Consider the following 26,117-nt stretch of genomic DNA (forward strand, 5'->3'; position numbering starts at 1 on the left):
ATTTCTATATCCTCAGTAATTCTATTCAGTAAGTTTGGCTAAAAAATGCAGTGTTTTGTAGTGTTACAGCCAGGGAGCTATGGGGATGCAGTGCAGCGTATTTCTCTTGATGAGGCGTTAGAGCTTGCTGGGGCTGCTTTTTTAAATTATATTTTGTGTTTTCTAAAAGTCTTGAAGAAATACTGTGAGGATATATATCTTTTCTGGTGTGTGATCCTTTCCCCCCATTTATCTGACTGGAAATGGCACTTCTGGAAGGGGACAGTATTTTAAAGTTAAAAGCTCATTAAAACATACCTCTCCCACATAGCACTGTAACAATTATAGTGTCTGTCTTCTCTAGGTCCTGATGAAGCTTCAGTCCTGATAGTCAAATAGTGGCTGCTTTTTAAAAAAGAACCAGATATAAAATCAAGCAGAGAAAAAGACAGTGACATTTACAATTATATTAAGCAAGCTGTCCCAAGGAGTCCAGGTGTTGCATCACACAGGAATGTAAGGAAGAAGACTAAATGGAGCCTGGCTTCTTAAAAAACCACAGCAGTGGTACTTGGCACTGTATGTTCTGACCAACATCTGGTTTATCTTCAGGGTCTCTGATGTGTGTAGTTTGCAAATGAGAGCTCTATGCTAATGTGATGCGTCAAGATACCGAAGGAGGTGCCTAGAAATAAACCAGTTCTTTAAAGTTGTTTGGTTTTTTTTTTCCCTTTCCATTTCAGATATGGTTTTGGAGAGGCAGGGAAGCCTAAATTTGGCATTGAACCTAATGCTGAGCTTATATATGAAGTTACACTTAAGAGCTTCGAAAAGGTGAGAAAAGACCAACTTCTCTGAAATCATGACAGATTTTCTTCTCCATCCACTTCTTGTAAATTAGTATCTTACATTACCAGATGGTATAGATAGATGGTATTTGTTTGTATGTCGTGCTTTCCATGACCGAGTTTGTCCCCCGTCTCTGATGCTGCTCCTAAAGCACAACCAAGGAGCCCAGGGCTCTTATTTTGTTCCTGTGTGTCAGCCTTTTTTTTTTTTTTTTTTTTTTATTAACTTTTTTGGGTAGAAGCCAAGACTTGTTCCCTTATTTGTTCCTAGACTTGTTCTTTTTGTACTTTTTTTCCTGGGTTGAAGACAAAAAGGTTCATGTTCTTGCCAAGCAGCTCCTTGGGGGAGTGGGGTGCAGTTTTCCAGGGCTGAACGGATTGTACCCTTCACAAGAGTTGCGAAGAGGCCGTCAGTGTGGCTCCAGGTTATTATCCAAAATACAAGGCTTCGTGCACCACCAGGCTCCATGAAAAGGGACACAAGGAACAAATCTGTTAACCTTAGACCTTTTCTTTTCATACCTGTCCAAGTAGAAAAAAGTGTTGGCCTCAGGATCCAGAAATGGCACGCCTCCTTGAGCATACTTCCATCTCAGATCCACCTCTGGAGGCTCCCGGCAGCAGCTTCCCTGGACAAACAAAACATTTGCCTGAGCTGGGTACACTGTCACATCCAGCTATGTCCCTGCCCACCAAAGTCCCCCTTCCCTGAGAGCCTTGGGAGTGCATTTTGTAGACATTTTTCATCCCCTCCCAGCGCTACCTCCATGTTCCTTACTTTAAGCTTTGGACTAGAAAATGACCATTTTTTTGTTATTAGACACAGAAAGGAAATCATTGTCCTGAGGGCCTCTTAATGTTGGGCTGAGAAAGGGGAGGACAGCTTTGGGATCCTTTCCTAATGGTGATGTTCCTAATCATAACACAAACAAACACATGCTCTTTTCACGGCTATTGCTTGTTGTCAGATAATGTCTTCTGAAGTCCTGATCCTCCAAAGTTGTCTTCATGGCACAAAGTGGTTTTAAATAGGGAAAAAGGGATCTTTTGCACATGGTTATTTAGGCCTTTGGCTTTCTTGTTTCCATTTCAGTAAAGTAACCCCCACCCCTTCCCATCGTGGCCCTGTGGCCCTGGCCCACTCAGGCGCCCTGTCACTCCTGAGTAGTACTGTGGTACACCACAGCAAGCCTGTGCTCAGTCACGGCCCCAAGGGCACATTTGAAACCACGTGATCAATCCACGAAGATACAGCAGTCCAACATAGGAGCACCTCAATATATAAGGCAGCTGTTAATAGACATAAAAGGAGAAATTGACAGTAACACAATCATAGTGGGGGACTTTAACACCCCACTTATATCAGTGAACAGATCATCCAGACAGAGAAATCAGTAAGAAAACACAGGCCTTAAATGACATATGACAGTTAAGACAAGATGGACTTAATTGATAGTTATAGAGCAGTCCGTCCAGAAGCACCAGAAGACACATTCAAGTGCACATGGAACATTCTCTAGGACAGGTCACATGCTGGGCCACAGAGCAAGCCTTGGTAAATTTAAGAAAACTGAAATTGTATCAAGCATCTTTTCTGACCACAGTGCTATGAGATTATACTTGAAACCATGTGACAGTGTGTGGTGATGTTGGTAGCAACATGATTTAATTTTCTGTTTTGTAATATTAAGAACAGATTTATAATCCACTGAAGCTTCATAATTCTTATCAGTAAATTGACAATGGCTGTGTCAGTGCTTTTCCCCTAAAGGACCTCAGATTGTTCTCGTGACTCTTTATGATCCAGCTGTTCTTAATAATAAGTGCAGTTGTCCCTGGACCCGTATCTGTAATGTGGGAAAGTAATGATACACACAAATTAGCAGGTGATCACGAAAGCGCTTGTTGATGTCTTTGCATCACCTCCGTCCTCCCACTTATGTTTTCCTTGAAATTCCCCAAGTAAACTTGTGCTAGTTTGGAGGCTCCAGGTCTGATTGTTTCACAGTGAATATAGACAATTACATGACCTGGAATTTTTAAAACTGTGTATGAGTATATAACTGTGACTTGCCTGCAGTAGTGTTCCCATTTTAGAGTTAAAAACTGAATCTTGAGAGAAACAGCTTGCCAAAATTGTAATAACAGTATAGAAGCAGAATGAGAAAAGAGGCCCCAGCTTTCATTGTGTGGCCTCACCTTGTAATTCTAAAGATGCAGTCTTTAAGAGTGCTCAGCAGTTCATGTTCCTTACAGTGTTACCACCCAAGCCTCCCTCTTGAGCAGCGTGGGTCAAGCTACACCTTTGTTCTCATGGAGGGTGAGTTGTAACCTACCAGCATCAGCAAGGGCACACAGTTTTAAAAGCCACTGTGTTTTGAGGTGTAGAAGTAGCTATAGTTTTTTCTTAGTTTTTTCAGCTGATGCTTTTTCCTTCTTAGTTCATCTAACCATCGTCACGCATTTATACAACAGGCCAAAGAATCCTGGGAGATGGATACCAAAGAAAAACTGGAGCAGGCTGCCATTGTCAAAGAGAAGGGGACTGTGTACTTCAAGGTACGTTGAGTCTTTGTACAATACTTTCCATCTCAAAGAATTTACTCAACTATGAGTGAATCGTGCTGATATCCCCTATCCTGAATTCTGTCAGTACCCTTCAGGATAACAATAAGCCTGAATTTTTACAAGTCTGTCATTTTCAGTATAAGAAATGATGAGGCAGAATGAATTAAAGTGACACAGAATACAAATGCCTCTTTTACACATTCTGATCTAGACTGTAATCATCCATAGCATCAGACCAGGTCTGGCTTGCCCACTCACCGTGTATCAGTTAAGGCCTAAAGCCCTGTGCTGGGAACATAGTGGGCCATCACCAAGTGTTTGTGCAACAAAACAAAGAATGAATAGAATAATTGTGAGCAAATAGTAGCATTCAAAGGGATAAGTTTCATATCATTTTCCCTTTCCACTGTTTTGGGGAAGTCACTTAGGTACATGATAAAAGTTCATGCACAGATTTCAAAAGGAACTGAACCCAATATAAAAAGTGCAAAGAGAATTTGTTACTAGATTTTTAAATAATAAATTGTTAGGAATCAACATAGGGTTGCCAGAAAGGCTAGTAACTCTCATTATTCACTCTAACAGTGACACCATGAGTATAACACCATCTGTCACTTTACCCGCTTAAATGAGTTGAGTGGGTACAAATCATAACTTAAAACATTTCTTACTGTGGGTGTAGATAATATATATTTATTTGTAACTCATATATACTGGATTCCTTGGTGGCTCAGAGGTAAAGAATTTGTCTGCAATGCAGGAGACATGGATTCTATCCCTCAGTTGGGAAGATTTTCTGGAGAAGGAAATGGCAACCCACTCCAGTATTCTTGCCTGGGAAGTCCCCATGGACAGAGGAGCCCGGTCGCAAAGCGTCAGACACAACTTAGTGACTAAATGACAATATCAACTCAGTGTAATAAAACAGCTTAGCTGTTCAGAAACTAATTGGTTGCTGATCACTCAGTGTTGCAAAGCCAGGTATCATATAGCTGTGTCCTGAATATATACAGAGAGATGGCCAGAATTTGTAATCAGCAGCAGAAATCAGTGCTAAAGTAGCTATACAATTATTGAACTTAGTTGTGTCTTAGCATAATAACTACAATAGTGATTTGTGTATTTCATAATGTTATGAACCCTCTTAAAATTACTGATGTTTGGATAAAACCTGGATCACACATATTATTTTTAACATGCAATTTGATAGACAAAATCTTTCAAAACATTAGTCTATTGGGGGAAAATTAATGAAAAGGTTCAGAACCACTGACCTAAGTAAGACTTTTTCTCCCAGAATGTCTCTGAACGTTTTGCACTAAAAAAAAACTTCCCTGGAGGCACCTTCACATTTATAGGTAACAGATCCTGGCGGCGATCTAGTTTTAGCTATACGACTTTAGAAATGGTAGGTGGGTTCCTATACACATTCCCTTTTCAGATGTCAGGGCAAGTTCCAGTCGGCCTAGCAGCCTTCCTGGGCCTCGACTTTTCAGGGTGTGTGACTTGGGCACAAGCGCAGGGGCCTAGTGTGGCGGCCAGAGCAGAGATGGGGCACGGTCATGCCACCCACACAGCGAGCCCTATTCTCAGTGACCTGTCGGCTTGGTTTACACCTAAGTGGGTAAGTCTCTGCTCTTAGTAGGGTAGGATTGTAGAAAGCTTTTAAATGGAAGTGATTTTGGTGTTTAGAGTGTAGACTCCTCATATGAACCTCTGAACACTAAAGAAAGGTAGGAGAGGATTGTCTTCATTTGGCTTTGAAAATAATTATTAAGCACATGTGACATGACGTTGTACCCGGCACTGTGCAGGTCAGCTAGGCAGACATGATTTGTGCCCTCATAGCTGGCAGCACTGTGTAAGACAGGAGCGTTAACTGTCACACCTGGTCAGTGTCTCTCTCCTCTGACTTGGAGGCGGAGTGGGAAGAAGGCTGAGGATACGTCTTACCAAGAGGTTCTTGCGCCCCCTTGTGCTCCTTGGGGATAAAGCATTCTTAAAGCAGCTGAGTGAAGGGTCATCTTTCAGCCACAGGACCCTTCGCAGACTCACCAGGTTTTGCTATGTTTTGACCACCATTACTGACCCAGGAAGCCAGTGCTCTGATTCAGAAACAAGTTGTCCATGACTCTTGGATTTTAGGTTAAAAACTCAAAACCCTCTTTTGCTCTAGAAGAGTGAAGGAAAGAGAAGACTTATCAACCTTGGCACAGTTGACATTTGAGGCTGTAAAATTAATTCTGTTTGGTGGGAGGTTCTGTGCATTTAGCAGTAGCCCTGGCCTCTACCCACTAGATGCCAGTAGTACACACATATTCTCATGACAACTAAAGAACATCTCTAAACATTACCAGATGGTCACCTGGGGACAGAATCACCCTAGTTGAGAACTCCAGTTTTAGTCCATCAGAAGCAGAAATTGCTCATTTTAAGTTGAGATATAAAAATTATATATACTATATATGAAAGGACTATCGAGAAAGTAAAATGCTCTTTAAGTGTAAAGAACATGTACATAAAGTCTAATACTTTGGGTGTTTTTATTTTCTTTCAGAAACTATAGCCTCTCTACCATTCTGATAGTTAGAACCTACTGAAGTGATCAGATCTGGTCTTTGTCCTCCCTGGCTCTTTCCTTCCTCTATGACAATATATTAGATAGAAAGGTAATTAGAGGAGGATGAGAGAGAGGAAGAAGAAACTAGACATAACAGGGAAAATGCCTGCCCTTCTCACTGAATCTAAACAAAGGGACAGCTTTCATTTTCACCCATATCTCCATTTTGCTCCCAGTGATTGAAAAACTTGATTCCATAGTTATATTCCTTTGACCTTACTATTTACTTAGCAAACCATCATCAAGAACCACCTCGTGTTAAACCCTGAATATTCCAAAAGGGATAGGGCATGATGCCTGTCCCCAAAAGCTTATAATCCAGCAAGAGAAAAGACAATGACAGAAAATGCCAGCCCCTGAAACTGGTAAGGACTTCACTCTTGAGTAGTGGGGCCTAAGGCTATGACAAACTACAAGGACAGCCAGCCCCCAGCTTATACCTGTGTGAAAGCAACATGCATCCGGTAGAAACCATACTTTGAATTTGGGTTTGCCTCTTCCCAGACTGGTGATGTCATCAGCAGTGAGCACAGCTCCCAGCCATGGGATCACGGGGCTGAACAACCGACACAGCGGCTCTGGACCCACACACCTTTCTGGTTTTCACTTTCAGGACAGTATTCAATAAATTACATGAGATATTCAGCACTCTGTTATAAAATAGGCTTTGTGTTAGATGATTTTGCCCAACTGTAGGCTGGATCACACTGAAGGTAGGTCAGGCTAAGCTATGCTGTTTAGTAGGTGAGGCATATGAAATGCACTTCAGTTTCCCTGGGCATACTGGGGGGTGATCCCCAGGTAAGCTGAGGAAGACTGTACCTTCAGATCCAGGCCCTCCACTTGGAACTGTGTCTACCCCATCCTCATCACAGGAAACTGACATCAGGGCTTCCTTTCTACAGTAATAGAGCATATATATCATTCATGTGAATTATACAGTTTTTATTCACAGTTGTTACTGAGTGAAAATATGATTAAGAGAAAAGTCTTTCTCATGTAGTCAGGTGACTAACACCTGTGTGACTTTTGTTTTATAGTTAGGTATGCTGGACAGCTGTTGATTGTGTATATTCCCCTGGTCTGTAGATCAGTGGTTAGCAGACCGCAGCCTGTTTCTGTAGGCAGGGCTCTCCTGGGACTCAGACCACAGCCTGTTTCTATAGGCAGGGCTCTCCTGGGACTCAGCCACCCCCTTTGTTTATATATTGTCTGTCGCTGCTTTAGTAGCCAGGACAGAGTTGCAGCAGAGACTGTTTGGTCTGCAAAGCCTAAAGTATTATCTGCCCCCTTATAGGAAAAGTTTGTCAACCCTTGGTTTAGCTAACGAAGGTCTGCTGGGTTTGGGACTAGCACTTACCAGAATACAGTATCCGCTGTCCAGGGCTGATCATCAGGAGAAGGGGAAAGTAACTTCCCTTCAAGTAAACTACTGACATAGTCTACAGCCACTCACAGGCCTTATGAAAGTTTGGTAAATACTGACACCAAAGAATGTAACTCAAAAGCCTTGATGCCCGTGTGCTGAAGAGGGTGAGATGGTAAGTGCTGGCAAAGAACATCACAGTGCCCACCTTGCAGCAGCTCAGAGGTCACTGGGGTCAAGAAGGAACAGGGAGAGGTGTCTGGAGAGCAGGACACTCGCGCACCCTGCTTGGGATGAGGGGGTGGTTCCCTTCTGAGGATCTGCTTCGCTCCCTTTGAACTCGCTCCAGAGCCAGGACAGCAAATAATTACTAGCTTCTCTCTCAGGGAGGCAAGTACATGCAGGCGGTGATCCAGTATGGGAAGATAGTGTCCTGGTTAGAGATGGAATATGGCTTATCAGAAAAGGAGTCTAAAGCTTCTGAGTCGTTTCTGCTTGCTGCCTTCCTGAACCTGGCCATGTGCTACCTGAAGCTCAGAGAGTACACCAAAGCCGTGGAGTGCTGCGACAAGGTAGAGTGTCCGCGGGTGGGATGGGTGTTACAGAGTCCGCATCTTTTTCCCTGTCTTCATGCTTAGTCATCCTCCACTTCCTCTCAGCCAGGGTTTGGTTTTTTCATTTTGTTTTGTTTGAGATTATTTCCCAGTAAGAACTGGGAAATTCAGAAAGTTTTTTTTTTTTCCTACAGTCATACTTTCCTTATGCCTAGACTGTTTATAATAATACATTATGAGTTAAAAGTTTTGATAAAATTAAGCAATATTTATCCATGACCTTAAGTCTGTGGCATTTGGTACCAGGTTACACAATTTTATAAAAACAGATTTAACTTATTAAGCCTTTTAGGTCTTTAAGAAGAGGCTGTGATGGTTCATCCAGGGATATTTACATATTTTTATTATATTTATTCACTGCCTAGGATTACACATAAATAATTTGCAAGACCCACAAAGCATCAGCATCCTCATTCCATCTGTATTGTTAACATGGTAAGCAGTGCCTAAGCACTAAAGACTGGTAGAAGTACCATATGTATGACTCTGTTCTTGTCTATACTAATGATGCTTCTGTGTCAGGAATGAGGTCCCAGAGTGAACACTGTACATTTTACTATGGGTACAAGCTAGTAACTGGATGTATCTTAAAGACAGACAAAGGGAACAAGAAAAGCAAGCAACTATTTCAGGCCTTCTTTGTAAGATTGAGTTTTAAAATTTTGAGTTTTGTGGATCAGTATGTTATATGAAATATATAACATGATATATTAAATATATTAAATGGCATTTTGCCTGAGAGAATAATGTTACTATTACATTTTTAAACCTTTGTTGTTCTTTCTTATAAAAGTAGTATAAAGTCATTCAATATTCAGACATTACAGAAACATCTAAGAACCTGAGTCCATTCATAAAATTCCCACTGACCCTCTCCCAAGGCCACGGTCATTCACGTCACACACACATTCCTCTTGTTTTTCAATTTCCATAAGTAGAGTAACATGTATGTGTACTTTTTAATGAGAATGTATAGATTTATAGTTCTATAAAATAAGGCCATCTTTCCACATCTTATCAGTTCATCATATTCCTTTTAAAGTCTGTTTAGTATCCAGTGCATGTATCTAGCAGTTTATTTAACCAACCTGTTTTGGTAGATTTCCAGGGTTTTGATATTACAAATTATATAGTGTCTCTCTGAACATGTATGGGATTATTTCTCTAGGATAAAATCCCTAGAAGTCAAAATACTGGGTCAAAAGACATTCTGTCAATATATTTAAATATGTTTAAATTTTAATACTTTATATGTTATTGAATATTATCAGTGATTCCTCAGTATTATTGACAATAGAAAATTCTTATTTTCATTTTTAGTTCTTGGTTACTAATTAAGTTGCACATCTTTTCATTACTTGTATTGAAATAACTAGTATTTCTTCTCTGAATTGCTTGTTTACATCCTAAGATTATAAAAAAAATAACCATTTGGTACTTACACCTACTCCAACTAGGTTTGCTTTTTAAAAAAATAATAACCCTATTATATTTTTATGGGGGTTTGCATGTAAATATATTTGGATTAGAATTTATTTTTGTGTTTATGAGATAAGAATCTAAATCTTATTTTCTACATAGAATCTCTTATTTTCTACATGGATAGTCATTGTTTTAGCCCCATTTATTGAAGTTAATCCTTTTTCTACATGATTTATGTTACTATCTTTGTGATTATTAAATCTTTTTTATATACATACACATGAATCTGTTTCCAAATGCTTTGTTCCACTAACCTGTTTTTTCATGGAGTACTGTTTTAATTTAGTAGTTTAATAGTATAGCTTTTTTTCTGGTAGGTCAAGTCCCCTCATTATTTTTGAGTTTACAGAAATTTTCTCAGCCACTCTTAGGCATTTACTTCTTCCATTGGCATTTAAAATGAACTTCTCAAAAGCCCTCCTCCCAACCCCCCTTGGGATATTTATAGAAACTGCATTAAAAAAAGAAATGAATTTGATTATTTTGACCTGTAGTATATAATTGCCTTGAGCCTGGTCTTTTCTAATTCCTTTGGCCAGAGACATTTCGCTCCAAATTCCCACAAGGTACATGGCATCCTTTCTAAAATATAGCCCATCTGTCCCCAGGCCCTTGGACTGGACAGTGCCAATGAGAAGGGCTTGTACAGGAGGGGTGAAGCCCAGCTGCTCATGAACGAGTTCGAGTCAGCCAAGGGCGACTTTGAGAAAGTGTTGGAAGTAAACCCCCAGAATAAGGCTGCAAGACTGCAGATCTCCATGTGCCAGAAAAAGGCTAAGGAGCACAACGAGCGGGACCGCAGAATCTATGCCAACATGTTCAAGAAGTTTGCAGAGCAGGATGCAAAGGTACGTGCAGAACCCACCCACCTTCAGGTTGGGGAAGGATGGACCAACCGCACCTCTGACTTCCATCCTAAGGAGGTTCCCGTAGGACACAGGCCCAGGAAGACAACCCAAGAGGCCACGAGGAGGGAAAAGGACTTCAGAGCCGATTGAGGCTGCTTGGATCTAGAGGACAAGCTGGGAGGGTGTGCGGTTCAGTTCACCAGAGGCACAGTCGTGAGGCCCTGGCATGTCCATGCAAGAGAAGAGGGGAATTAATTCCCTAGAAGTGCATGCACTAAGGCTTTTATTATTATTTTAAAACCCAAACACAACACTTGCTTATAGAAACTTCCGAGCTTCCTAGGAAATAACCTCTGAAGGGGAAGCCCCACCCCATGCCCTTTACTTTGAGGCTTGAGAGCCAACCTAGCAACCCAAGAGGAGCAGTCGGCCCCCCGGACCGCTCAGGTGTATTCTGGTCCTCACTGACCGTCCACTCAGACGCTCGGTCACGTGGACTTGACGGTCAAAGCTGTCCCTGGGGTGGGCTGGTCTCTTTAACCAAAGAAAAGGGAAAGCTCCCAGGCTAATCGTGGCAGCAGCGCTGGGACTGACCAGCTGTGAGTCCCAATACAGTCGTGCTCACGCCCTCTTGTGTTAGACCTGACCGTCTAGAGGAGCCAGGAAGCAACTGGACGTTTCTTTTTTCCTCTAACCCTCTTGATTCCTGTTTGTTCCTTAGGAAGAGGCCAGTAAAGCAATGAGCAAGAAGACTTTAGAAGGGGTCACCAACGAAAAAGAAATAGGAAGTCCGTCGATGGACGAGCAGAAAGCCGAAGGGCACGTATGACACCACGCCACGGAGGGAAGAGTCCTCACGAACTCGGCCCCTCCTCCATGGGCTTTCACCCAACTCAGGACTAAACAGTGTTTAATGTAAAGTTTGTTATAGTCTATGTGATTCTGGAAGCAAACAGCAAAACTAGTAGCTTCCCAAAAAACCACCACCCTGCTGCTGCCCAGAGGTCTCATCACGGGGGCGGCGTGGGACCACTCCAGGTGGAACAGAGCAGCGCCTGTCAGTGTGGAGAGTGAGCCAGCACCTTCAGTCCTGCTCATTTCAGTTGATGTCAACTTGCAATATCCAATTCCGGGTCCCTTAAGATCATTCTAACAATTGGGGGCTGTCTGTTAGGTTTTACATTTGATTGAACTTTAATAGCACTGCAGAAACCTAGAATTCAATGCTTGATGAGTTTCTTCTTTCCTATAGTTGGGCAGGGGAGAGTTGAGGGTGGGGGAGGTTTTGTTTTCCAAATGACTGAAGTGCTCTGAATGCAAGCTGTTGGCGTTTTTAATGAACAGAACCCACTGTAGAGGGGCCAGGTCCCGCTCAGGTCCACAGCAGCATCACACACTTGAAAGCCAGAACCTCAGAGGCGTCTCGCTTGCTGACTTTGCCGCCTTAATCAAGCAACCCCTCTGTGAGAGCGGTTTCTGCCCCTCAGCCTGTCCCCTGAGGGGGACCCTGTCATTCCTAAAACACTCTTCCATGATGGTGAGCAGGAGGTTCTGGATTAGCCTTCCCTGCTTTGGATGAAGTTCTGAGACACTGAAATGTGAAGAGAGCAGTCAGAATTGTGCTTTTTCTTCCCTCCTCTGTCTGTTAGGAAAGAATGCTGCCTCCAGTAATGCCTGCTCCTTGCTACCGTTCAGTTTCTTACTTCCATTCTGACCTCTCCTATCAAGAATTTCAGACTTGTTCTTATATCTTTGAGGTGGAGTGAGTTTTTATTTAACCTATCTATCTAGGATCCTTGAAGCATTTTTTTGTTGTCTTTTTAAAATTCCTGTCTCATAAACACGTGTATACTGATATATGGAAGTTTATTTACACTTTTTTTTTTTTTTTTTACTTTTTACTACTAAGTAGCTTAATTTTTAAAAACAAAATCTGTGAGGTTGAAAAATCATTGCTCTTCTACATTAACCATTTTCCTTGCAGGTTTGACAGGCTGTAGCTTTCTTTTCCTGCACTGATCGCTGCTTTGTTCTGGTATGAGTTGTGGAAAAGAGTTGAAAACAGCTTCCCATGCAGGTACATCTAGCCTAAAATATCCAGTACTTGGGCATTGAATTAGGGCAAGTCTTAAATACGAACATGTAGTTGAATTTTAGTCCTTACGGGTAAGCAAGATTAAGCATGGCTTTCTAGTCCCACAGCCTAAGAAATAAGAAACACTCATAGGAATGCATTTGGCAACCCAAAAAACATTTGTTTCAACCTAGAACATCTCACCTTTTTAAATCCTAAAAAACAGTGGCAATTATATTTTAGATTCATTTTTATTTTTATGGTGGTTATTTTAACAAAACACTTTTATTCTTGGGTTAGGACCCATGTTAAAAACATAAAAATAAAGTCATTTCCTTTTTATACCAGTTTTCGTCTCTATGGAACAAATGGAATCGAGTTTCTCCTTTAATGATAACTAGAATTCTTTTTAATTTCTCATGTACACATTTGTCTTTTTTCATGAGGTATTTCTTTAAAAAGCCCCAATCTCACCTAGAGAATATAAAGCAAAAGTTGATTTTGCTTATCTGCTTAACTGTCTAGTATTTGTAGCTCTGTTGACTAGAGCATGACTCCAATGAGGCCAAGATTGAAATTAGATCCTAAAAAGGCCAGTTAGATTTTTGCAGGTAACAAGCAAAATAGTATTCCCAAAACTAGGTTCTCTTAGCCCACTGTCTCCCTAGTGTGTGTAATAGGTCACGGGAACAGAAAAGAAAGTGTGTGGAGGGGAGAGAGGGGAAGGGGTGGGCAGGTGGTTCAGAGGAGACTATTTTAAGGTGCCCATCACCACTCAAGACAAAGAAACTTCACGTATTCTTGTATCAGATTCAGTAATTTTAAACAATGTGTGTAGAAATCAACTGTCTCTTAGACTGCATTTGGAGTGGTGAGACAGATGAATTAATAGCAGATTGGTTTTTAAAACTATACAGATGTACTTTTTTGGTGTTCCTTAAATAAATTCAGAAAAACAAATGTGATTTCCCATTATTCTTGTTGTTGTGTTGTTTTAATCACTAAGTCGTGTCTGACTCTTTTGTGACCCCATGGGCTGTAATCCACCAGACTCCTCTGTCCATAGGATTCTCCAGGCAAGAATACTGGAGTAGGCTGCCATTTTCTTCTCTAGGGGATCTTCCTGACCTTCTCCTGCATTGGTGGGCAGACTCTTTACCGCTGAACTACCTGGGAAGCACCCCACCCCCACCATTATTCTTGGTTTTGCTCAAATAGTCTTCAATAAAAAGGTTGTTTTGGTTGGGAAACTACTTTCAGGGCCCAGCTGAAAAAATGAAACCTCAGAAAACTGACAAGAGACAACACTGTCCTGCTCCTTGCTCTAAGACACAACTTGAGATTAGCATTGGGGTACAGGCAATGGAATTATGCATCTTTGTTCAAATGAACCAAATAATCAGAAAAAGAAGAGGATTCTGTGTTTGCATTAACCAGTAGACATTCCACCATTTTCATTGTAAGGTAGGTTCAGTTTGGGAAGTGAAGAGGTTTAATTGTGCCCTTTAATAAATATGTAAAATATAAGTAAGCATGTGTCAGGCGCTGTTGTGTGTTAAACAAGTATTTCCTCTTAAGTAGCATTTTTCTTGGATAGTCACACTGTGAAGGCCTAAAGAGCTGATGTCACATACATTGTGAACCCTTCCTCAGTGCAAAACAAACCAGATATTAGATCCTCACTAGAATCTGGCTGCAGCAAGAAAAGGCAAAAGGTTTTCCTCTGCACCCTGCTGCTTTAGAGCAAACACTTCAGTATCTTTCTTTGGAGGGACCCTCACCTTTTTAACATACTCAAGGGCAAGTAGTGGAACCTTCAGTGATCTGCCAGGCATTGACATGGGGAAGGTTGGTACGAATTGCTAAGAACAGTGCATAGGAAAAGCTGCCCTGCAGCCACAGGCTTAAACGGGTCATAACTACGGGGTGCGTCCCATGCGTCAGACATTTACCCCTTGACGCTTCCACATGTAAAAGGATGTAGCCGCTGCACTGTTGCCATCTTCGGAATCACACAGAAGATCATGTGGTCCTTACTGAAACTATAAGAAAGGAGTTCTGGGATATGTATTTCAAACCTGGCTTAGTTGACACATTATAACTATTCCCCAAGTGTCTAAGCCTTTCCTGAGGCATGAAATATTTCTGTCCTGGGTCTACTTGGATGATGTGCTTTCTTAAATAACTTTAAAGCCAAAAATCATAATGCCTACAGCAAGAAGTTAGCTACTTAAAAGTTTGACCAAGGAGATAAACCAGGAAGAACAAGTAGCTAATGATTAGTATTTGGCAATGCAATGACTAACTCTAGTTACTCTACTGATTTGATATCTGCTTAGAACCACGTTTCCACAGTGAGAACTTCTGCTCTTTTCAGTGTAGAAACATGAACCCACCTATATGCTCTTGCCCTCTTACAGATACCAAAGTCTTCCTAAAGGTGACACCAGCCTAAACACAGTAAACTCAAGACCGTCTGCTGAGACATCAAGGAACTTATACATTCCTTTATTCATCCCCATCTCAGCATCTAGCACACTATACCCAAACTAGTACTCAGTAGATACTCAGCAAATTGGCTTCCTCCCCTTCACATCTCTTACATCTGTGGCCCTTCATTCCTGTTACCCGCCTTGAAATGTGGAGGCCAGAACCACATGGTTTCCTAGCAACCCCTGCAACCTAATCTTGGTCCTTGAGGTGCTGGGAACCAGCCAACAACTTGACTCGGGGTGGATCAGCAAAATGCACCTATGGTCTTCAGGCCACAGTGATCTTAAATCTATTTCCACTCAAGGGTACATCAAATGTGAAGTGAACGAGGATTCTGGGAAGATTGAAGAATAGGCAGCACCAGGAATCTCCCACCGAGAACAGCTACAGCGGCAGAATCTGTCTGATACAACTATTTTGGAATTTGGGAGTTTATGAAAGCCTTACCACTTCCAGGCATGGATGGTAAATTGTAGGCAGTTTTTGTTCATTTCAGCTAGCACAATAGAAGCTACCCATCCACTACAACCAGCAACATGGCAGGCAGCTCTGCAAGTTTTCTGACACAGCCTGTGGGAGCTAGGGTGGGCAAACAGGACTCTGTTCCCTGGATATTGAGGATCTGTGCCCTGAGTGGGATTTCTGCTTGACTACTGAGATGCAAAGAGGTAGGCAGCTGTTGTCTCATCTCGCCCCATCAATGTAAGCCTCTGGCTCAAAAGTCCAGCAACGTTTTGCATCTTCCCCTCCTTTTTAGGAGCCAAACATTAAAAACTAGCACATTCAAAAACAACTGCCTATATGGGAAAAATGAGAAAGACCACCTGTGTCCAGGGAAAGGCTCACTAAGACCTGAAGACATTACGTTTATACCTCAAACTGACTCAGTACAAAGACAGCCTACAACAATCATAAAAATAAACAAAAACTCAAAACCCTGAGGATGAGAGAGAATCTGATTTCCAGAGTTAATGCCATGTTATTAGATTAAAATGGCCAGTGTTCAACAACAACCAAAAAAACTTTGCAAGACACAAAGAAACAGGAGGCCCATTTAAAGGAAAAAATAATTCAACAGAATCTTCCCTTGAAAAAGACATGACAGATACACAACCAAAATTTTAAACAACTGTCTTAAAGATGCTCGAAGAACTAAAGGTAGATATGGAGAAAGTCAGGCAAACAATGTGTAAACAAAATTGATCAATCAAGAGATTTTAAAAACCTAAAGAGAAGCCAAAAAGAAATTCTGGAGCTGAAAGGCACAACAACTGCAATGAAAAATTCACTAGATGTATTATTCCAAGGCAGATTAGAGCAGGCAGAAGAAAAAACTAATAAACATTAAGATAGGATGGTGGGAATTATTCAGACTGAAGAACAAAAAGAAAAAAAGACTGAAAAAAGTAAACAGAGCCTAAAGGACCTGTGGGACACCATCGAGTAGATATCATGAGAGTCCAGAAAAAAAGGGGCAGAAAAGTATTAGAAGACATAATGGCTGAAAGTTCCTAATTTTGATGAAACACACAAATGTAAACATCCCCAAAGCTCAACAAATTCCAAGTAAGATTAATTCAAAGGAACCAAAACCAACACATTGTAATCATACTTTCAAAAGGATAAACAATGAATCTTGAAAGCAGGAAGAGAGAAGTCAACACCCCTAAATCACATAAGTTTGCTTCCAGAGGGTGGTGTACTACTTGGCCCCTACAAGGACATCTCCTACACTGGGAACTTTAAACAACTTACCTAAGTTACAAATAACCACAGAGAATTAGGCAAAATGAGGCAACAAAGGAGTATGTTCCAAATGAAGGAACAAGACAAAAGCACAGGAGTACAACTAAGTGAAGTGGAGATAAGCAACCTATCCAATAAGGAGTTCAAAGTAATGATCATAAAGATGCTCAACATACCTGGGAGAAGAAAGGATCTCCAGCACAGGGTTGGATCCCTGGTCAAGAAACTAGATCCCACATGCCACAACTAAGAGCTGATGAAGCTAAATATTTTTTTAAATCAGTGGAATTTCATAGAACTAGAATAATTCTAAAATTTGTATGGAAACAAAAGATCCTAAATAATTGCAGCATTATTTACAGCTGCCAAAATATGGAAGCAACGTGTCTATCAATGAATGACTGGATAAAGATGTGTGTGTGGAACACTTTATAAGCCATAAAAAAGAATGAAATCTTGCCACTTGCAATGATATAGATGGGCCTAGAGATATTATTCCAAGTGAAATAAGTCAAAGAAATACTGTACAGTTTTATTTACATATGGAACCTAGAAAACAAAACAGATGAACAAATAGAATAGAGTCACAGAAGCAGCAACAAAAAGGTGCTTGCTAGAGGGGAGGGAGTGTGGGATGAGTGAAAGAGGTAAGAGAAATTAAGGTACAAACTTCCAGTTTCAAAACAAGTGAGTCATAGGGATGAAATGTACGGTGTGGGGAATATAGTTAATGTATCTTTGTATGGCACAGGCAGTAGCTAGATTTATTATAGTGATCATTTTGTAATGCACAGAAATATCTAATCACTATGTTGCAATGTTGAAGGTCAAATATACTTCAAAAAAAAAAAAAAAAAAAGACAAGAAGTCAGTGGGCCAGTATATTCAAAGTGCTCAGATCAAAAGGTCAACCAAAAGTCCTCTACCCAGCAAAACTGCCTTTCAAAAGTGAGGGAGAAGATGTTCTCAGATAAACAAAAGCTGAGGGAATTTGTTACCACCAAGACCTGCTCAAGGGAGGCCTCCAAGGTGAAATGAAAGGATCCAAGACAGTACCTCAAAGGCATATTGAGAAATAAAAATTTCGGTAACAGTAAATACATGGGTAATAATAAAAGTGATGTTATAAAAATGATTTGTAACTGTCCTTAGTTTTCTATACGACCTAAGAGACTAACATATCTAAAGAAAAAACAATTATTAATGTAAAGTTTATATTACTGTAACTTTAGTTTGTAACTCCAAATCTTGTTTTCTACATAATATAGGAAACTAATACATTTGAAAGAATGATTACTTATGTATTGGGCACACAATGTGTGAAGATGTAATTTTAATGACATCAACAACTGAAATGATTGGGGATGGAGCTGTAAAAGACCAGTTTTGTATATTATGAACCTACTATAAATTGAAATAGAATGTTATAACTTTATGTTAAATATAATCTCTATGGTAACTGAAAAAATAACTATAGAGTATACAAAGAAGAAAATAAAAAGGAATTTCAACATTTCACTAAAAAAATTAGCTAAACACAAAAGAAGACAAATGCAGCAAGTGAGGCACAAAAACACATAGAAAACAAATATAATGACAGATGTCTCTTCCTATCAGTAATTATTCTAAATATAAATGGATTCAACTCTCCATTCAACAGAGAGATGGGCAAAATGGATGAATACACATGATCCAAGTATATGCTTCCTACAAGAAATTCACATGACATCCAAAAACACAAACAGGTTGAAAGTGAAATTTAAAAAACATATATTCCATGCAAATTGTAGCCAAAATAGGGCAGGAGTGGCTATACTAACATCAGACAAAACAGGCTTTAAACCAAGAAAGTTTACAAGTCAAAGAAGAACATTACATATAAATAAATTGATGGAAAAAAAATGGAAACAGTGGCAGATTTTATTTTCTTGGGCTCCAAAATCACTGTGGATGGTGGCTGCAGCCACAAAACTAAAAGATGCTTGCTCCGTGGAAGGAAAGCTATGACAAACTTAGTGTATTGAAAAAGCAGAGACATCACTTTCCCAACAAAGTCCCATTTAGTCAAAACTATAGTTTTTTCCAGTAGTCACATACAGATGTGAGAGTTGGACCATTAAGGCTGAGTGCCGAAGAATTGATGCTTTTGAACCGTGGTGCTGGAGAAGACTCTTGAGAGTCCCTTGGACTGCAAGGAGATCAAATCAGTCAATTCTAAAGGAAATTAATCCTTAATATTCATTGGAAGGACTAATCCTGAAGCTAAAACTCCAATCCTTTGGCCACCTGATGCGAAGAGCTGACTCATTACAAAAGACCCCGATGCTGGGAAAGATTGAAGGCAGGAGAAGGGGGCAACAGAGGATGAGATGGTTGGATGGCATCACTGACTCAATGGACATGAGTTTGAGCAAGCTCTGAGAGATGGTGAAGGACAGGGAAGCTTGGCGTGCTGGTCGCAAAGAGTCAACAAGAGGTCCTCATCAGGGTTTCACAGTCTGAAGAATCCAGAGGCGCAGTGGCAAGAGTGCACAGTCAGGTCCAGCTCCATGTTGACAGGAAGTGATTTTTGTCAAGCCCCCTCTTCCTGCTTGGGACTTCAGTTTCCTCGCTTGTAAAAGAGCTGATATTTAACTTTCACATTTCAATTGTGGTTAAAAAAACATAAAATTTACCATCTTAATCATTTTTAAGTGTACAGTTGAACAGAGCTAAGCATTTTCACATTATTGTGCAACAAGTCTCTAGAATTTTTTCATTTTGCAAGAGTAAAACTCTATACCCATTAACCCAATTCCCTCTTCTCCCCTCCTGCCCAGCCCCTGGCAACAACCATTCTATTTTCTATTTCTATAAATTTGACTACTGTAGACTCCCTCATTAAAAGATGCTTTTAAAAGACACTTGCTCCTTGGAAGAAAAGCTATGACCAACCTAGACAGCATATTAAAAAGCAGAAACATTACTTTACCAACAAAGGTCTGTCTAGTCAAAGCTATGGTTTTTCCAGTAGTCATGTATGGATGTGAGAGTTGGACTATAAAGAAACCTGAGTGCCGAAGAACTGATGGTTTTGAACTGTGTTGGAAAAAACTCTTGAGAGTCTCTTGGACTGCAAGGAGATCCAACCAGTCCATCCTAAAAGAAAGCAGTCCTGAATATTCATTGGAAGGACTGATGCTGAAGCTGAAACTCAGATACTTTGGCCACCTGATGTGAAGAGTTGACTCATTTGAAAAGACCCTGATGTTGGGAAGATTGAGGGCAGGAGGAAAAAGGGATGGCAGAGGATGAGATGGTTGGATGGCATCACCAACGTGATGGACATGAGTTTGACTAGGCTCCAGGAGTTGGTGATGGACAGGGAAGCCTAGCGTGCTGCAGTCCATGGGGTTGCAAAGAGTTGGACATGACTGAGCGACTGAACTGAACTGAGACTCCCTCATATAAGCAGGATCACGCAGTATTTGTCTCTTTGTGATTGGCTTATTTCACTTAGCATAATGTCCTCAAGCTTCATCCATGCTGCAGCATACGTCAGAACTTACTTCCTTTTTAAGGCTGAATAATATTCCTTTGCATGTACATACCATATTATGTTTATCCATTCATCCATCAGTGGACACTTGAGCTGCATCCACCTTTTGGCTATTGTGAGTAACACTGTTACAAACAGAAGTGTACAAATGTCTCTTTGAGATCCTGCTTTCAAATCCCTTGGATACAGACCTAGAAGCAGGATTTGCTGGATCCAGTTCTACTTTTTGAGGAACCACCATGGTATTTTCCATAGAGGCTGCATGATTTTACATTCCCGCCAACAGTGAACAGTGGTTCCAATTTCTCTACATCCTCACCAACACTTGACATTTTCTGTTTTGCTTTTGTTTTATCAGCAGCCATCCTAATGGTTACAAGGTGATATTTCACTATGGCTTTGACTTGCACTTTCCTAATGATTAGTGATGCTGTACATATTTTCATTTGCTCGTTGGCCTTTTGTATATCATCACTGGAGAAATGTCATTTTAGTCCTTTCCCTATTTTTTTATTCTGTTTATTTGATTTTTTGGTTGTTGGGTAATAATAGCTTATATTTATAGTGTACATTTATATGTAGTGTACATTATTTCTACATTATAGTGAACAAACTATCCCCAGGACCAAACTAAGACAGGCAGTACACTGGCAGGCTATCACTCTGGTGTCATTTCAAACCCAGTCTCTTTTTTAAATGTAAATACAGTTGATTGATAATATTGTGTTAGTTTCATATATATAGCAAAGTGATTCAAGTTACATATTTTCAAATTATTTCTATTATTTCAAATTATCTTCTATTCAAGATATTGAATATTGATCTTTAAGTTATACAATAAATCCTTGTTGCTTATCTATTTAAAATACTATGCGCTCAGTCACCTCAGTCGTGTCCGACGCTTTGCAACCCCATGCATTATAGCCCTCCAGGCTCCTCTGTCCATGGGATTCTCCAGGCAAGAATACTGGAGTGAGTTGCCATGCCCTCCTCCAAGGGATCTTCCAGACCCAGGGATCAAACCCACATCTCCTGCATTGCAGGCAGATTCTTTACCGACTGAGCAACTGGGGAAGCCCCATTTAATATACTATAGTGCTATGTTAATCCCATACAACTAATTTATCCCTTCCCCTCTTTTCTCTTTTGGTAACTATAAGTCTGTTTTCTATGTCTGTGAGTCTGTTTCTGTTTTCTAAATAGATTCATTTGTATTATTTTTCAATTCCACATATAAGTGAAATCATATTTGTCTTTCTCTGACTTACTTAGTATGGTGTTTTCTAGGCCCATTCATATCGCTGCAAATGGCAACATTTCATTTTCTTATGGCTGAGTAATATTCCATTGTGTATATATGCACCTCATCTTCTTTACCACCTGAGCCACCAGGGAAATTGCCTCATGTGTACCACATCTTCTTTATCCATTCATCTGTTTATGGACACTTGGGTTGCTTCCGTGTCTTAACCACTACGAACACTGGGGTGTATGTATCTTTTCCAATTAGAGTTCAAACCCATAGTCTCTAAATATTTGCTAAATATTTACTTGGAGGGAAGAGGAATTAGGAGAAACTGATTTCCTGTTATCAAAACTTACATATATGGATATAGCATTATTCACATAGTCAAGACATGGAAACAATTTAAGTGTCCATCGAAGAATGAATAAAGATGTGGCGTATATATACAATGGAATATTATTCAGCTATGGCACCCCACTCCAGTACTCATGCCTGGAAAATCCCATGGATAGAGGAGCCTGGTAGGCTGCAGTCCATGGGGTCGCTAGAATCGGACACGACTGAACAACTTCACTTTCATTTTCACTTTCATGCATTGGAGAAGGAAAAGGCAACCCACTCCAGTGTTCTTGCCTGGAGAATCCCAGGGTCGGGGGAGCCTGGTGGGCTGCCATCTCTGGGGTCGCACAGAGTCGGACACGACTGAAGCGACTTAGCAGCAGCATAAGAAAGATATCTTGCCATTTGTGACATGTATGGATCTTGGGGGCATTATACTGAGATAAGTAAGACACAGGAAAACATACAGTATGATATGACTCATACACAGAATCCAAAAAAAGCCAAACCCATTGAAACAGAGTGGCGGTTACCAAGGGAAAATGGGGAGATGCTGTTAAAGGATACAGACTTGCAACTCGAAGAGAAATAATTTCTGGAAACCTAAGGCACAGCAGAGTGATTACATTCCATACACTGTATTATAAACGTCAAGGTCACTCAGAGAGTAGATCGCCAATGTCACCACCACAAAAAATAGCTCTGTGAAAGCAGAGGTTAGCCAGCACCAACACTGGCAGCCATGCGCGACACACAAACGCACCAAATCAAATGCAACATATAAATGCACTGAATCAAGTTGTGCACATCTTATTTACACCATGGTATAAATCAACTATATCTCAATTTTAAAATATATATATACGTAGAGAAAGATTCATTAATTCACTCCTACTGGCCACAGTCTGAACAAAAAGATTTTGGCTTGGTTCATTTTGTTTATTTCATAAAACCGTTCCAACTTTTCTGAGATTCTCCCTTCAGATTTTGGTCTCTGCTCTTTCAAGCCAGATAAGTTCTTGGGAGGCATATTAAAGGGCTGAGGATTTCGATAATGAAATGAATCACTCCTTGCCGGTAAACAGCATCAAGCCAAGCATTACTCAGTCTCCCAGTTTCAGCCGAGTGCCCTGCCAACTTGCAGGGGATGGAAACAGAGGCTCTGCAGAAGTGTTGGAAAACTGGTAAGATAGGTGGGTGCTAGCAGCAAAGCTTTCCATCTCCTCTTGAGGGTGCTGGATCAAACTGTCCTTCAGCAGTTACATAAGAAGACATCTGCAGAGACCTGAATGGCCTGACACATACTTTTGATGTACTGATTTTGAATTTTTTAACTAGGAAATATTTGTAAGAAACACATAAGCATTCAGCTTCCCTGGTGGTTCAGTAGTGAAGAATCCACCTGCCAATGCAGGAGACACAGGTTCGATCCCTAGTCCAGGAAAATCCCACATGCCAAGGAGCAATTAAGCCCGAGCACAACTGCTGAGTCTGTGCTCTAGAGCCTGAGAACCGCAACTACTGAAGTTCACATGCCTAGCCCCGCACTCCAAAACAAGCCACGCACCACAACTAGTGAATAGCCCCGGCTTGCCCCAGCTGGAGAAACAAAGACCCAGCACGGCCAATAAGTAAATACATTAAAAAAATAAATAAATAAACACCTAAGTGTAGAAAATAACGATATCCATTTATCCACCATGATGCATAAACACGTGGTAACATTTTTCATTTTTAAGAAATAAAACGTTTCAGATATAGCTCAAGTCCCACATCTTTTCCCTGACCCTCTCTCCTCAGAGGTACCTATTACCCTGAAGTTAGTGCATGTCATTCCTGTGAATGATTCTGTTTTTACTGTGTACTTATTTTCAAATCGTCTAGGCTATCGCTTTGGATGTTGGTAAGTTTCACATAAATGATAGTGATGTGGCCGTTTGCCACTATTTTGTTTGGTGTCTGAGGCCCCCTCCCAGCAGGTGGAAGAGTCCCTTCACCACAAGAGCTAAAAGGCCAGCGGGCCGCCTTCCCAGCTGGGGACAGGCCTGTGACCAAGTGAGGCTCCGCAATCGGACCACAGCACCCGACAGCAACGGCATTGCTGAGCAAAGGGCCTGGGGCTTGGCTGCAGCCGCAGAGTTTGGTCCTGGATCTCAGCTCCGCAGCTGGTGACCCTGGGAACTACCTTAACTACTTACAGTTAAGAACCTGGTTGAAAATGATACTTTTGCAACTCACTTTTTTCATTCAACTTTTTTTTTAAGATTCAAATGAATATAATTGAAGGGGAGCAGAGTATGCCACCCCAAAATGTGCCATCTTGGCATACTGAGCTTTTGAATTAAAGGTACTTGAGAAATAGGAGAAGGAAGTGGCAGAAGGAATGGAGAAGGTACTTGAGAAATGGAGAAGGAAATGGCAACCCACTCCAGTGTTCTTGCCTGGAGAATCCCAGGGACGGAGGAGCCTGGTGGGCTGCCATCTATGGGGTCGCACAGAGTTGGCCACGACTGAAGTGACTTAGCAGCAGCAGCAGCAGCACTCCATCCCAACACTGCCACCCTTGTGACCCCATAGACAGAGACGTTAAACAAAGAAGGAACCTTAGGAGTGTCTGCAGTTAGCTGGCTACAGAGCTAGTGTGAACTGATGATGATGAGAAATAGGAGAACAGGCTGATCCTTTGTTTTCTGAACTGCAGATCTCCTGTAGTACGAACTGCAGGAGATGAACTTCAGTCCATTTTTCTTCATGCTTCCCTCTTTCTGTTCCTTATACTGATCATCTCAGTGCACTGTCTAAAAGTTTGCTGGCTCTTTTGCCTGCTCAAATATTTTGTTGAGCTCCTCGAGAGAATTTTTCACTTCAATTATTGTAGTTTTCAACTCCAGAGTTTCTGTTTGGCTTTCATTATAGTTTGGATCTTTTTGGATGTTCCCTGTTTAGTGAGATATTGCTCCTAGTTTTACTTTTTTTTTTTTTTTTAACTTACACGCAGATCTTTAATGTCTGATTTGGGTAAAGCAATAGTAACAATTTTTTTTTTAAGGAATAAAATGTGTGTCTATATTCCCTCCTGAGTTTTACTTTATTCACTTAATTCTTTATTTCCAATTTTTTTAAAGTTATGTCTTTTTTAAAATTGAGGCATAATCGGCATATAATGTTACACTAGTTTCAAGTATACAACATGATTTGGTATTTGTATACATTGCAAAACCATCACCACAATAAACTTAGTTAACATCTGTAACCATTACATGGTTACAGTCAGTACAGCTGGTATAGTGGTATCATGCAAGATTCCCCCAGTTAGAATTTTTCTTGTGATTAGAACATTTAAGATTTACTCCTAGCAATTTTTAAATATGCAATATGGTATTAATTACAGTAGCCATGCTGTACATTATATCCTTACGACTTGTGTATTTTATAACTGGAAGTTTGTATCTTTTGATTCCCTTCACTCATTTCACCCACCCTTCACTTAGCTTTTTAGAAATTATTTTCTTTAGTTCCTTAAACATACTTAAAACGTTTGATTTGAAGTATTTTTCTAAGGAACTCCCTGATGGTCCAGTGGTTAGGACTCCACGCTCTCACTGCCAAAGGCACAGGTTCAATCCCTGGTCAGGGAACTAAAATTCCACAAGCCATGCAGAGCAACCAAAAAGTAGTATTTTTCTATTTTGTTCCATGTCTAAACTTCACTAGGAATGGCTTCTATTGATTATGTTTTTCTGTGTATGGGCCATATTTTTTGGTTCATGTCTCAATTTTTTGTTGAAAAATGAACATTTTAAATAATACAGTAACTCTGCAAATCAGATTCTCTCCCTCCCCAGAAACTTGTTATAATTGCTATTTTTTTGTAGTTTTTCTGTTTAGTGATGTTTCCAAACTAATCATGTCAAGTCTGTATTCCTTGTTGTATGTGGCCACTGAAGTCGCTGCTTAGCTTGATGGTCAGCTAATGATTGCACAGAGATCTCCTTAATCACCTGACATCAAGAGAACTCCAAATCTTTATCAAAAGGCTCTGCATGCACATTGGGATCAGCCTGCAAGCTGACAACTCTGAGTTAGCCTTTAATCCCTCCTTGCAAGGAGTCTCAAGGTCAGAGTGAGGTGAGAGCTTAGCACCTCCTCAGGCCTTTCCTTAGCAAGTGTACAGCTCTGGCCATGCCTACAACCTGACACATGCACGTGGCCTTCTAGAATCCTAGCAACATGCCAGTGCTTTTTAAGAGCCCTATGGACATCTCGTTTCCCACTTTTCCTTTTAAGATTTCTAGTCTATCATATGTTACAAATGTTAACCACTGCCTCAACACAGCCACAGAGGTAAACAGTTGC

At 40.6% G+C, this 26,117-nt stretch overlaps 1 protein-coding gene and 1 long non-coding RNA gene across 14 annotated transcripts in view; one reads left to right on the forward strand and one right to left on the reverse strand.

Annotated features, from left to right (window-relative positions):
* The window catches only part of FKBP5 (FKBP prolyl isomerase 5), a 116,555-nt gene extending 103,181 nt beyond the window's left edge, over positions 1-13,374 (forward strand). For all 4 annotated transcript variants that reach the window (XM_025271122.3, XM_025271115.3, XM_044930861.2 and 1 more), the window contains 5 exons: positions 723-813; positions 3,303-3,386; positions 7,768-7,953; positions 10,086-10,325; positions 11,047-13,374. In XM_025271122.3, the coding sequence (XP_025126907.1) occupies positions 723-813; positions 3,303-3,386; positions 7,768-7,953; positions 10,086-10,325; positions 11,047-11,154 (709 nt within the window). In that variant the 3' untranslated portion in view covers positions 11,155-13,374. The remainder of the gene's footprint in view (positions 1-722; positions 814-3,302; positions 3,387-7,767; positions 7,954-10,085; positions 10,326-11,046) is intronic.
* LOC123330160 overlaps positions 1-26,117 on the reverse strand; it is a 104,710-nt gene that overhangs the window by 3,668 nt on the left and 74,925 nt on the right. For 3 of the 10 annotated variants that reach the window (XR_006545869.2, XR_006545867.2, XR_006545868.2), the window contains exons 6-7: positions 1,350-1,456; positions 298-384 (exon numbers count right to left, since the gene is read on the reverse strand). This is a non-coding gene — a long non-coding RNA (uncharacterized LOC123330160). Of the gene's footprint in view, positions 1-297; positions 385-1,349; positions 1,457-14,351; positions 14,442-26,117 lie in introns of those variants that run through there. The other 7 variants (XR_006545878.2, XR_006640130.1, XR_006545870.2 and 4 more) reach the window with 4 other exon arrangements.

The sequence above is a fragment of the Bubalus bubalis genome, chromosome 2 (assembly GCF_019923935.1).
Source record: "Bubalus bubalis isolate 160015118507 breed Murrah chromosome 2, NDDB_SH_1, whole genome shotgun sequence".
NCBI classification, from domain to species: Eukaryota; Metazoa; Chordata; class Mammalia; order Artiodactyla; family Bovidae; genus Bubalus; species Bubalus bubalis.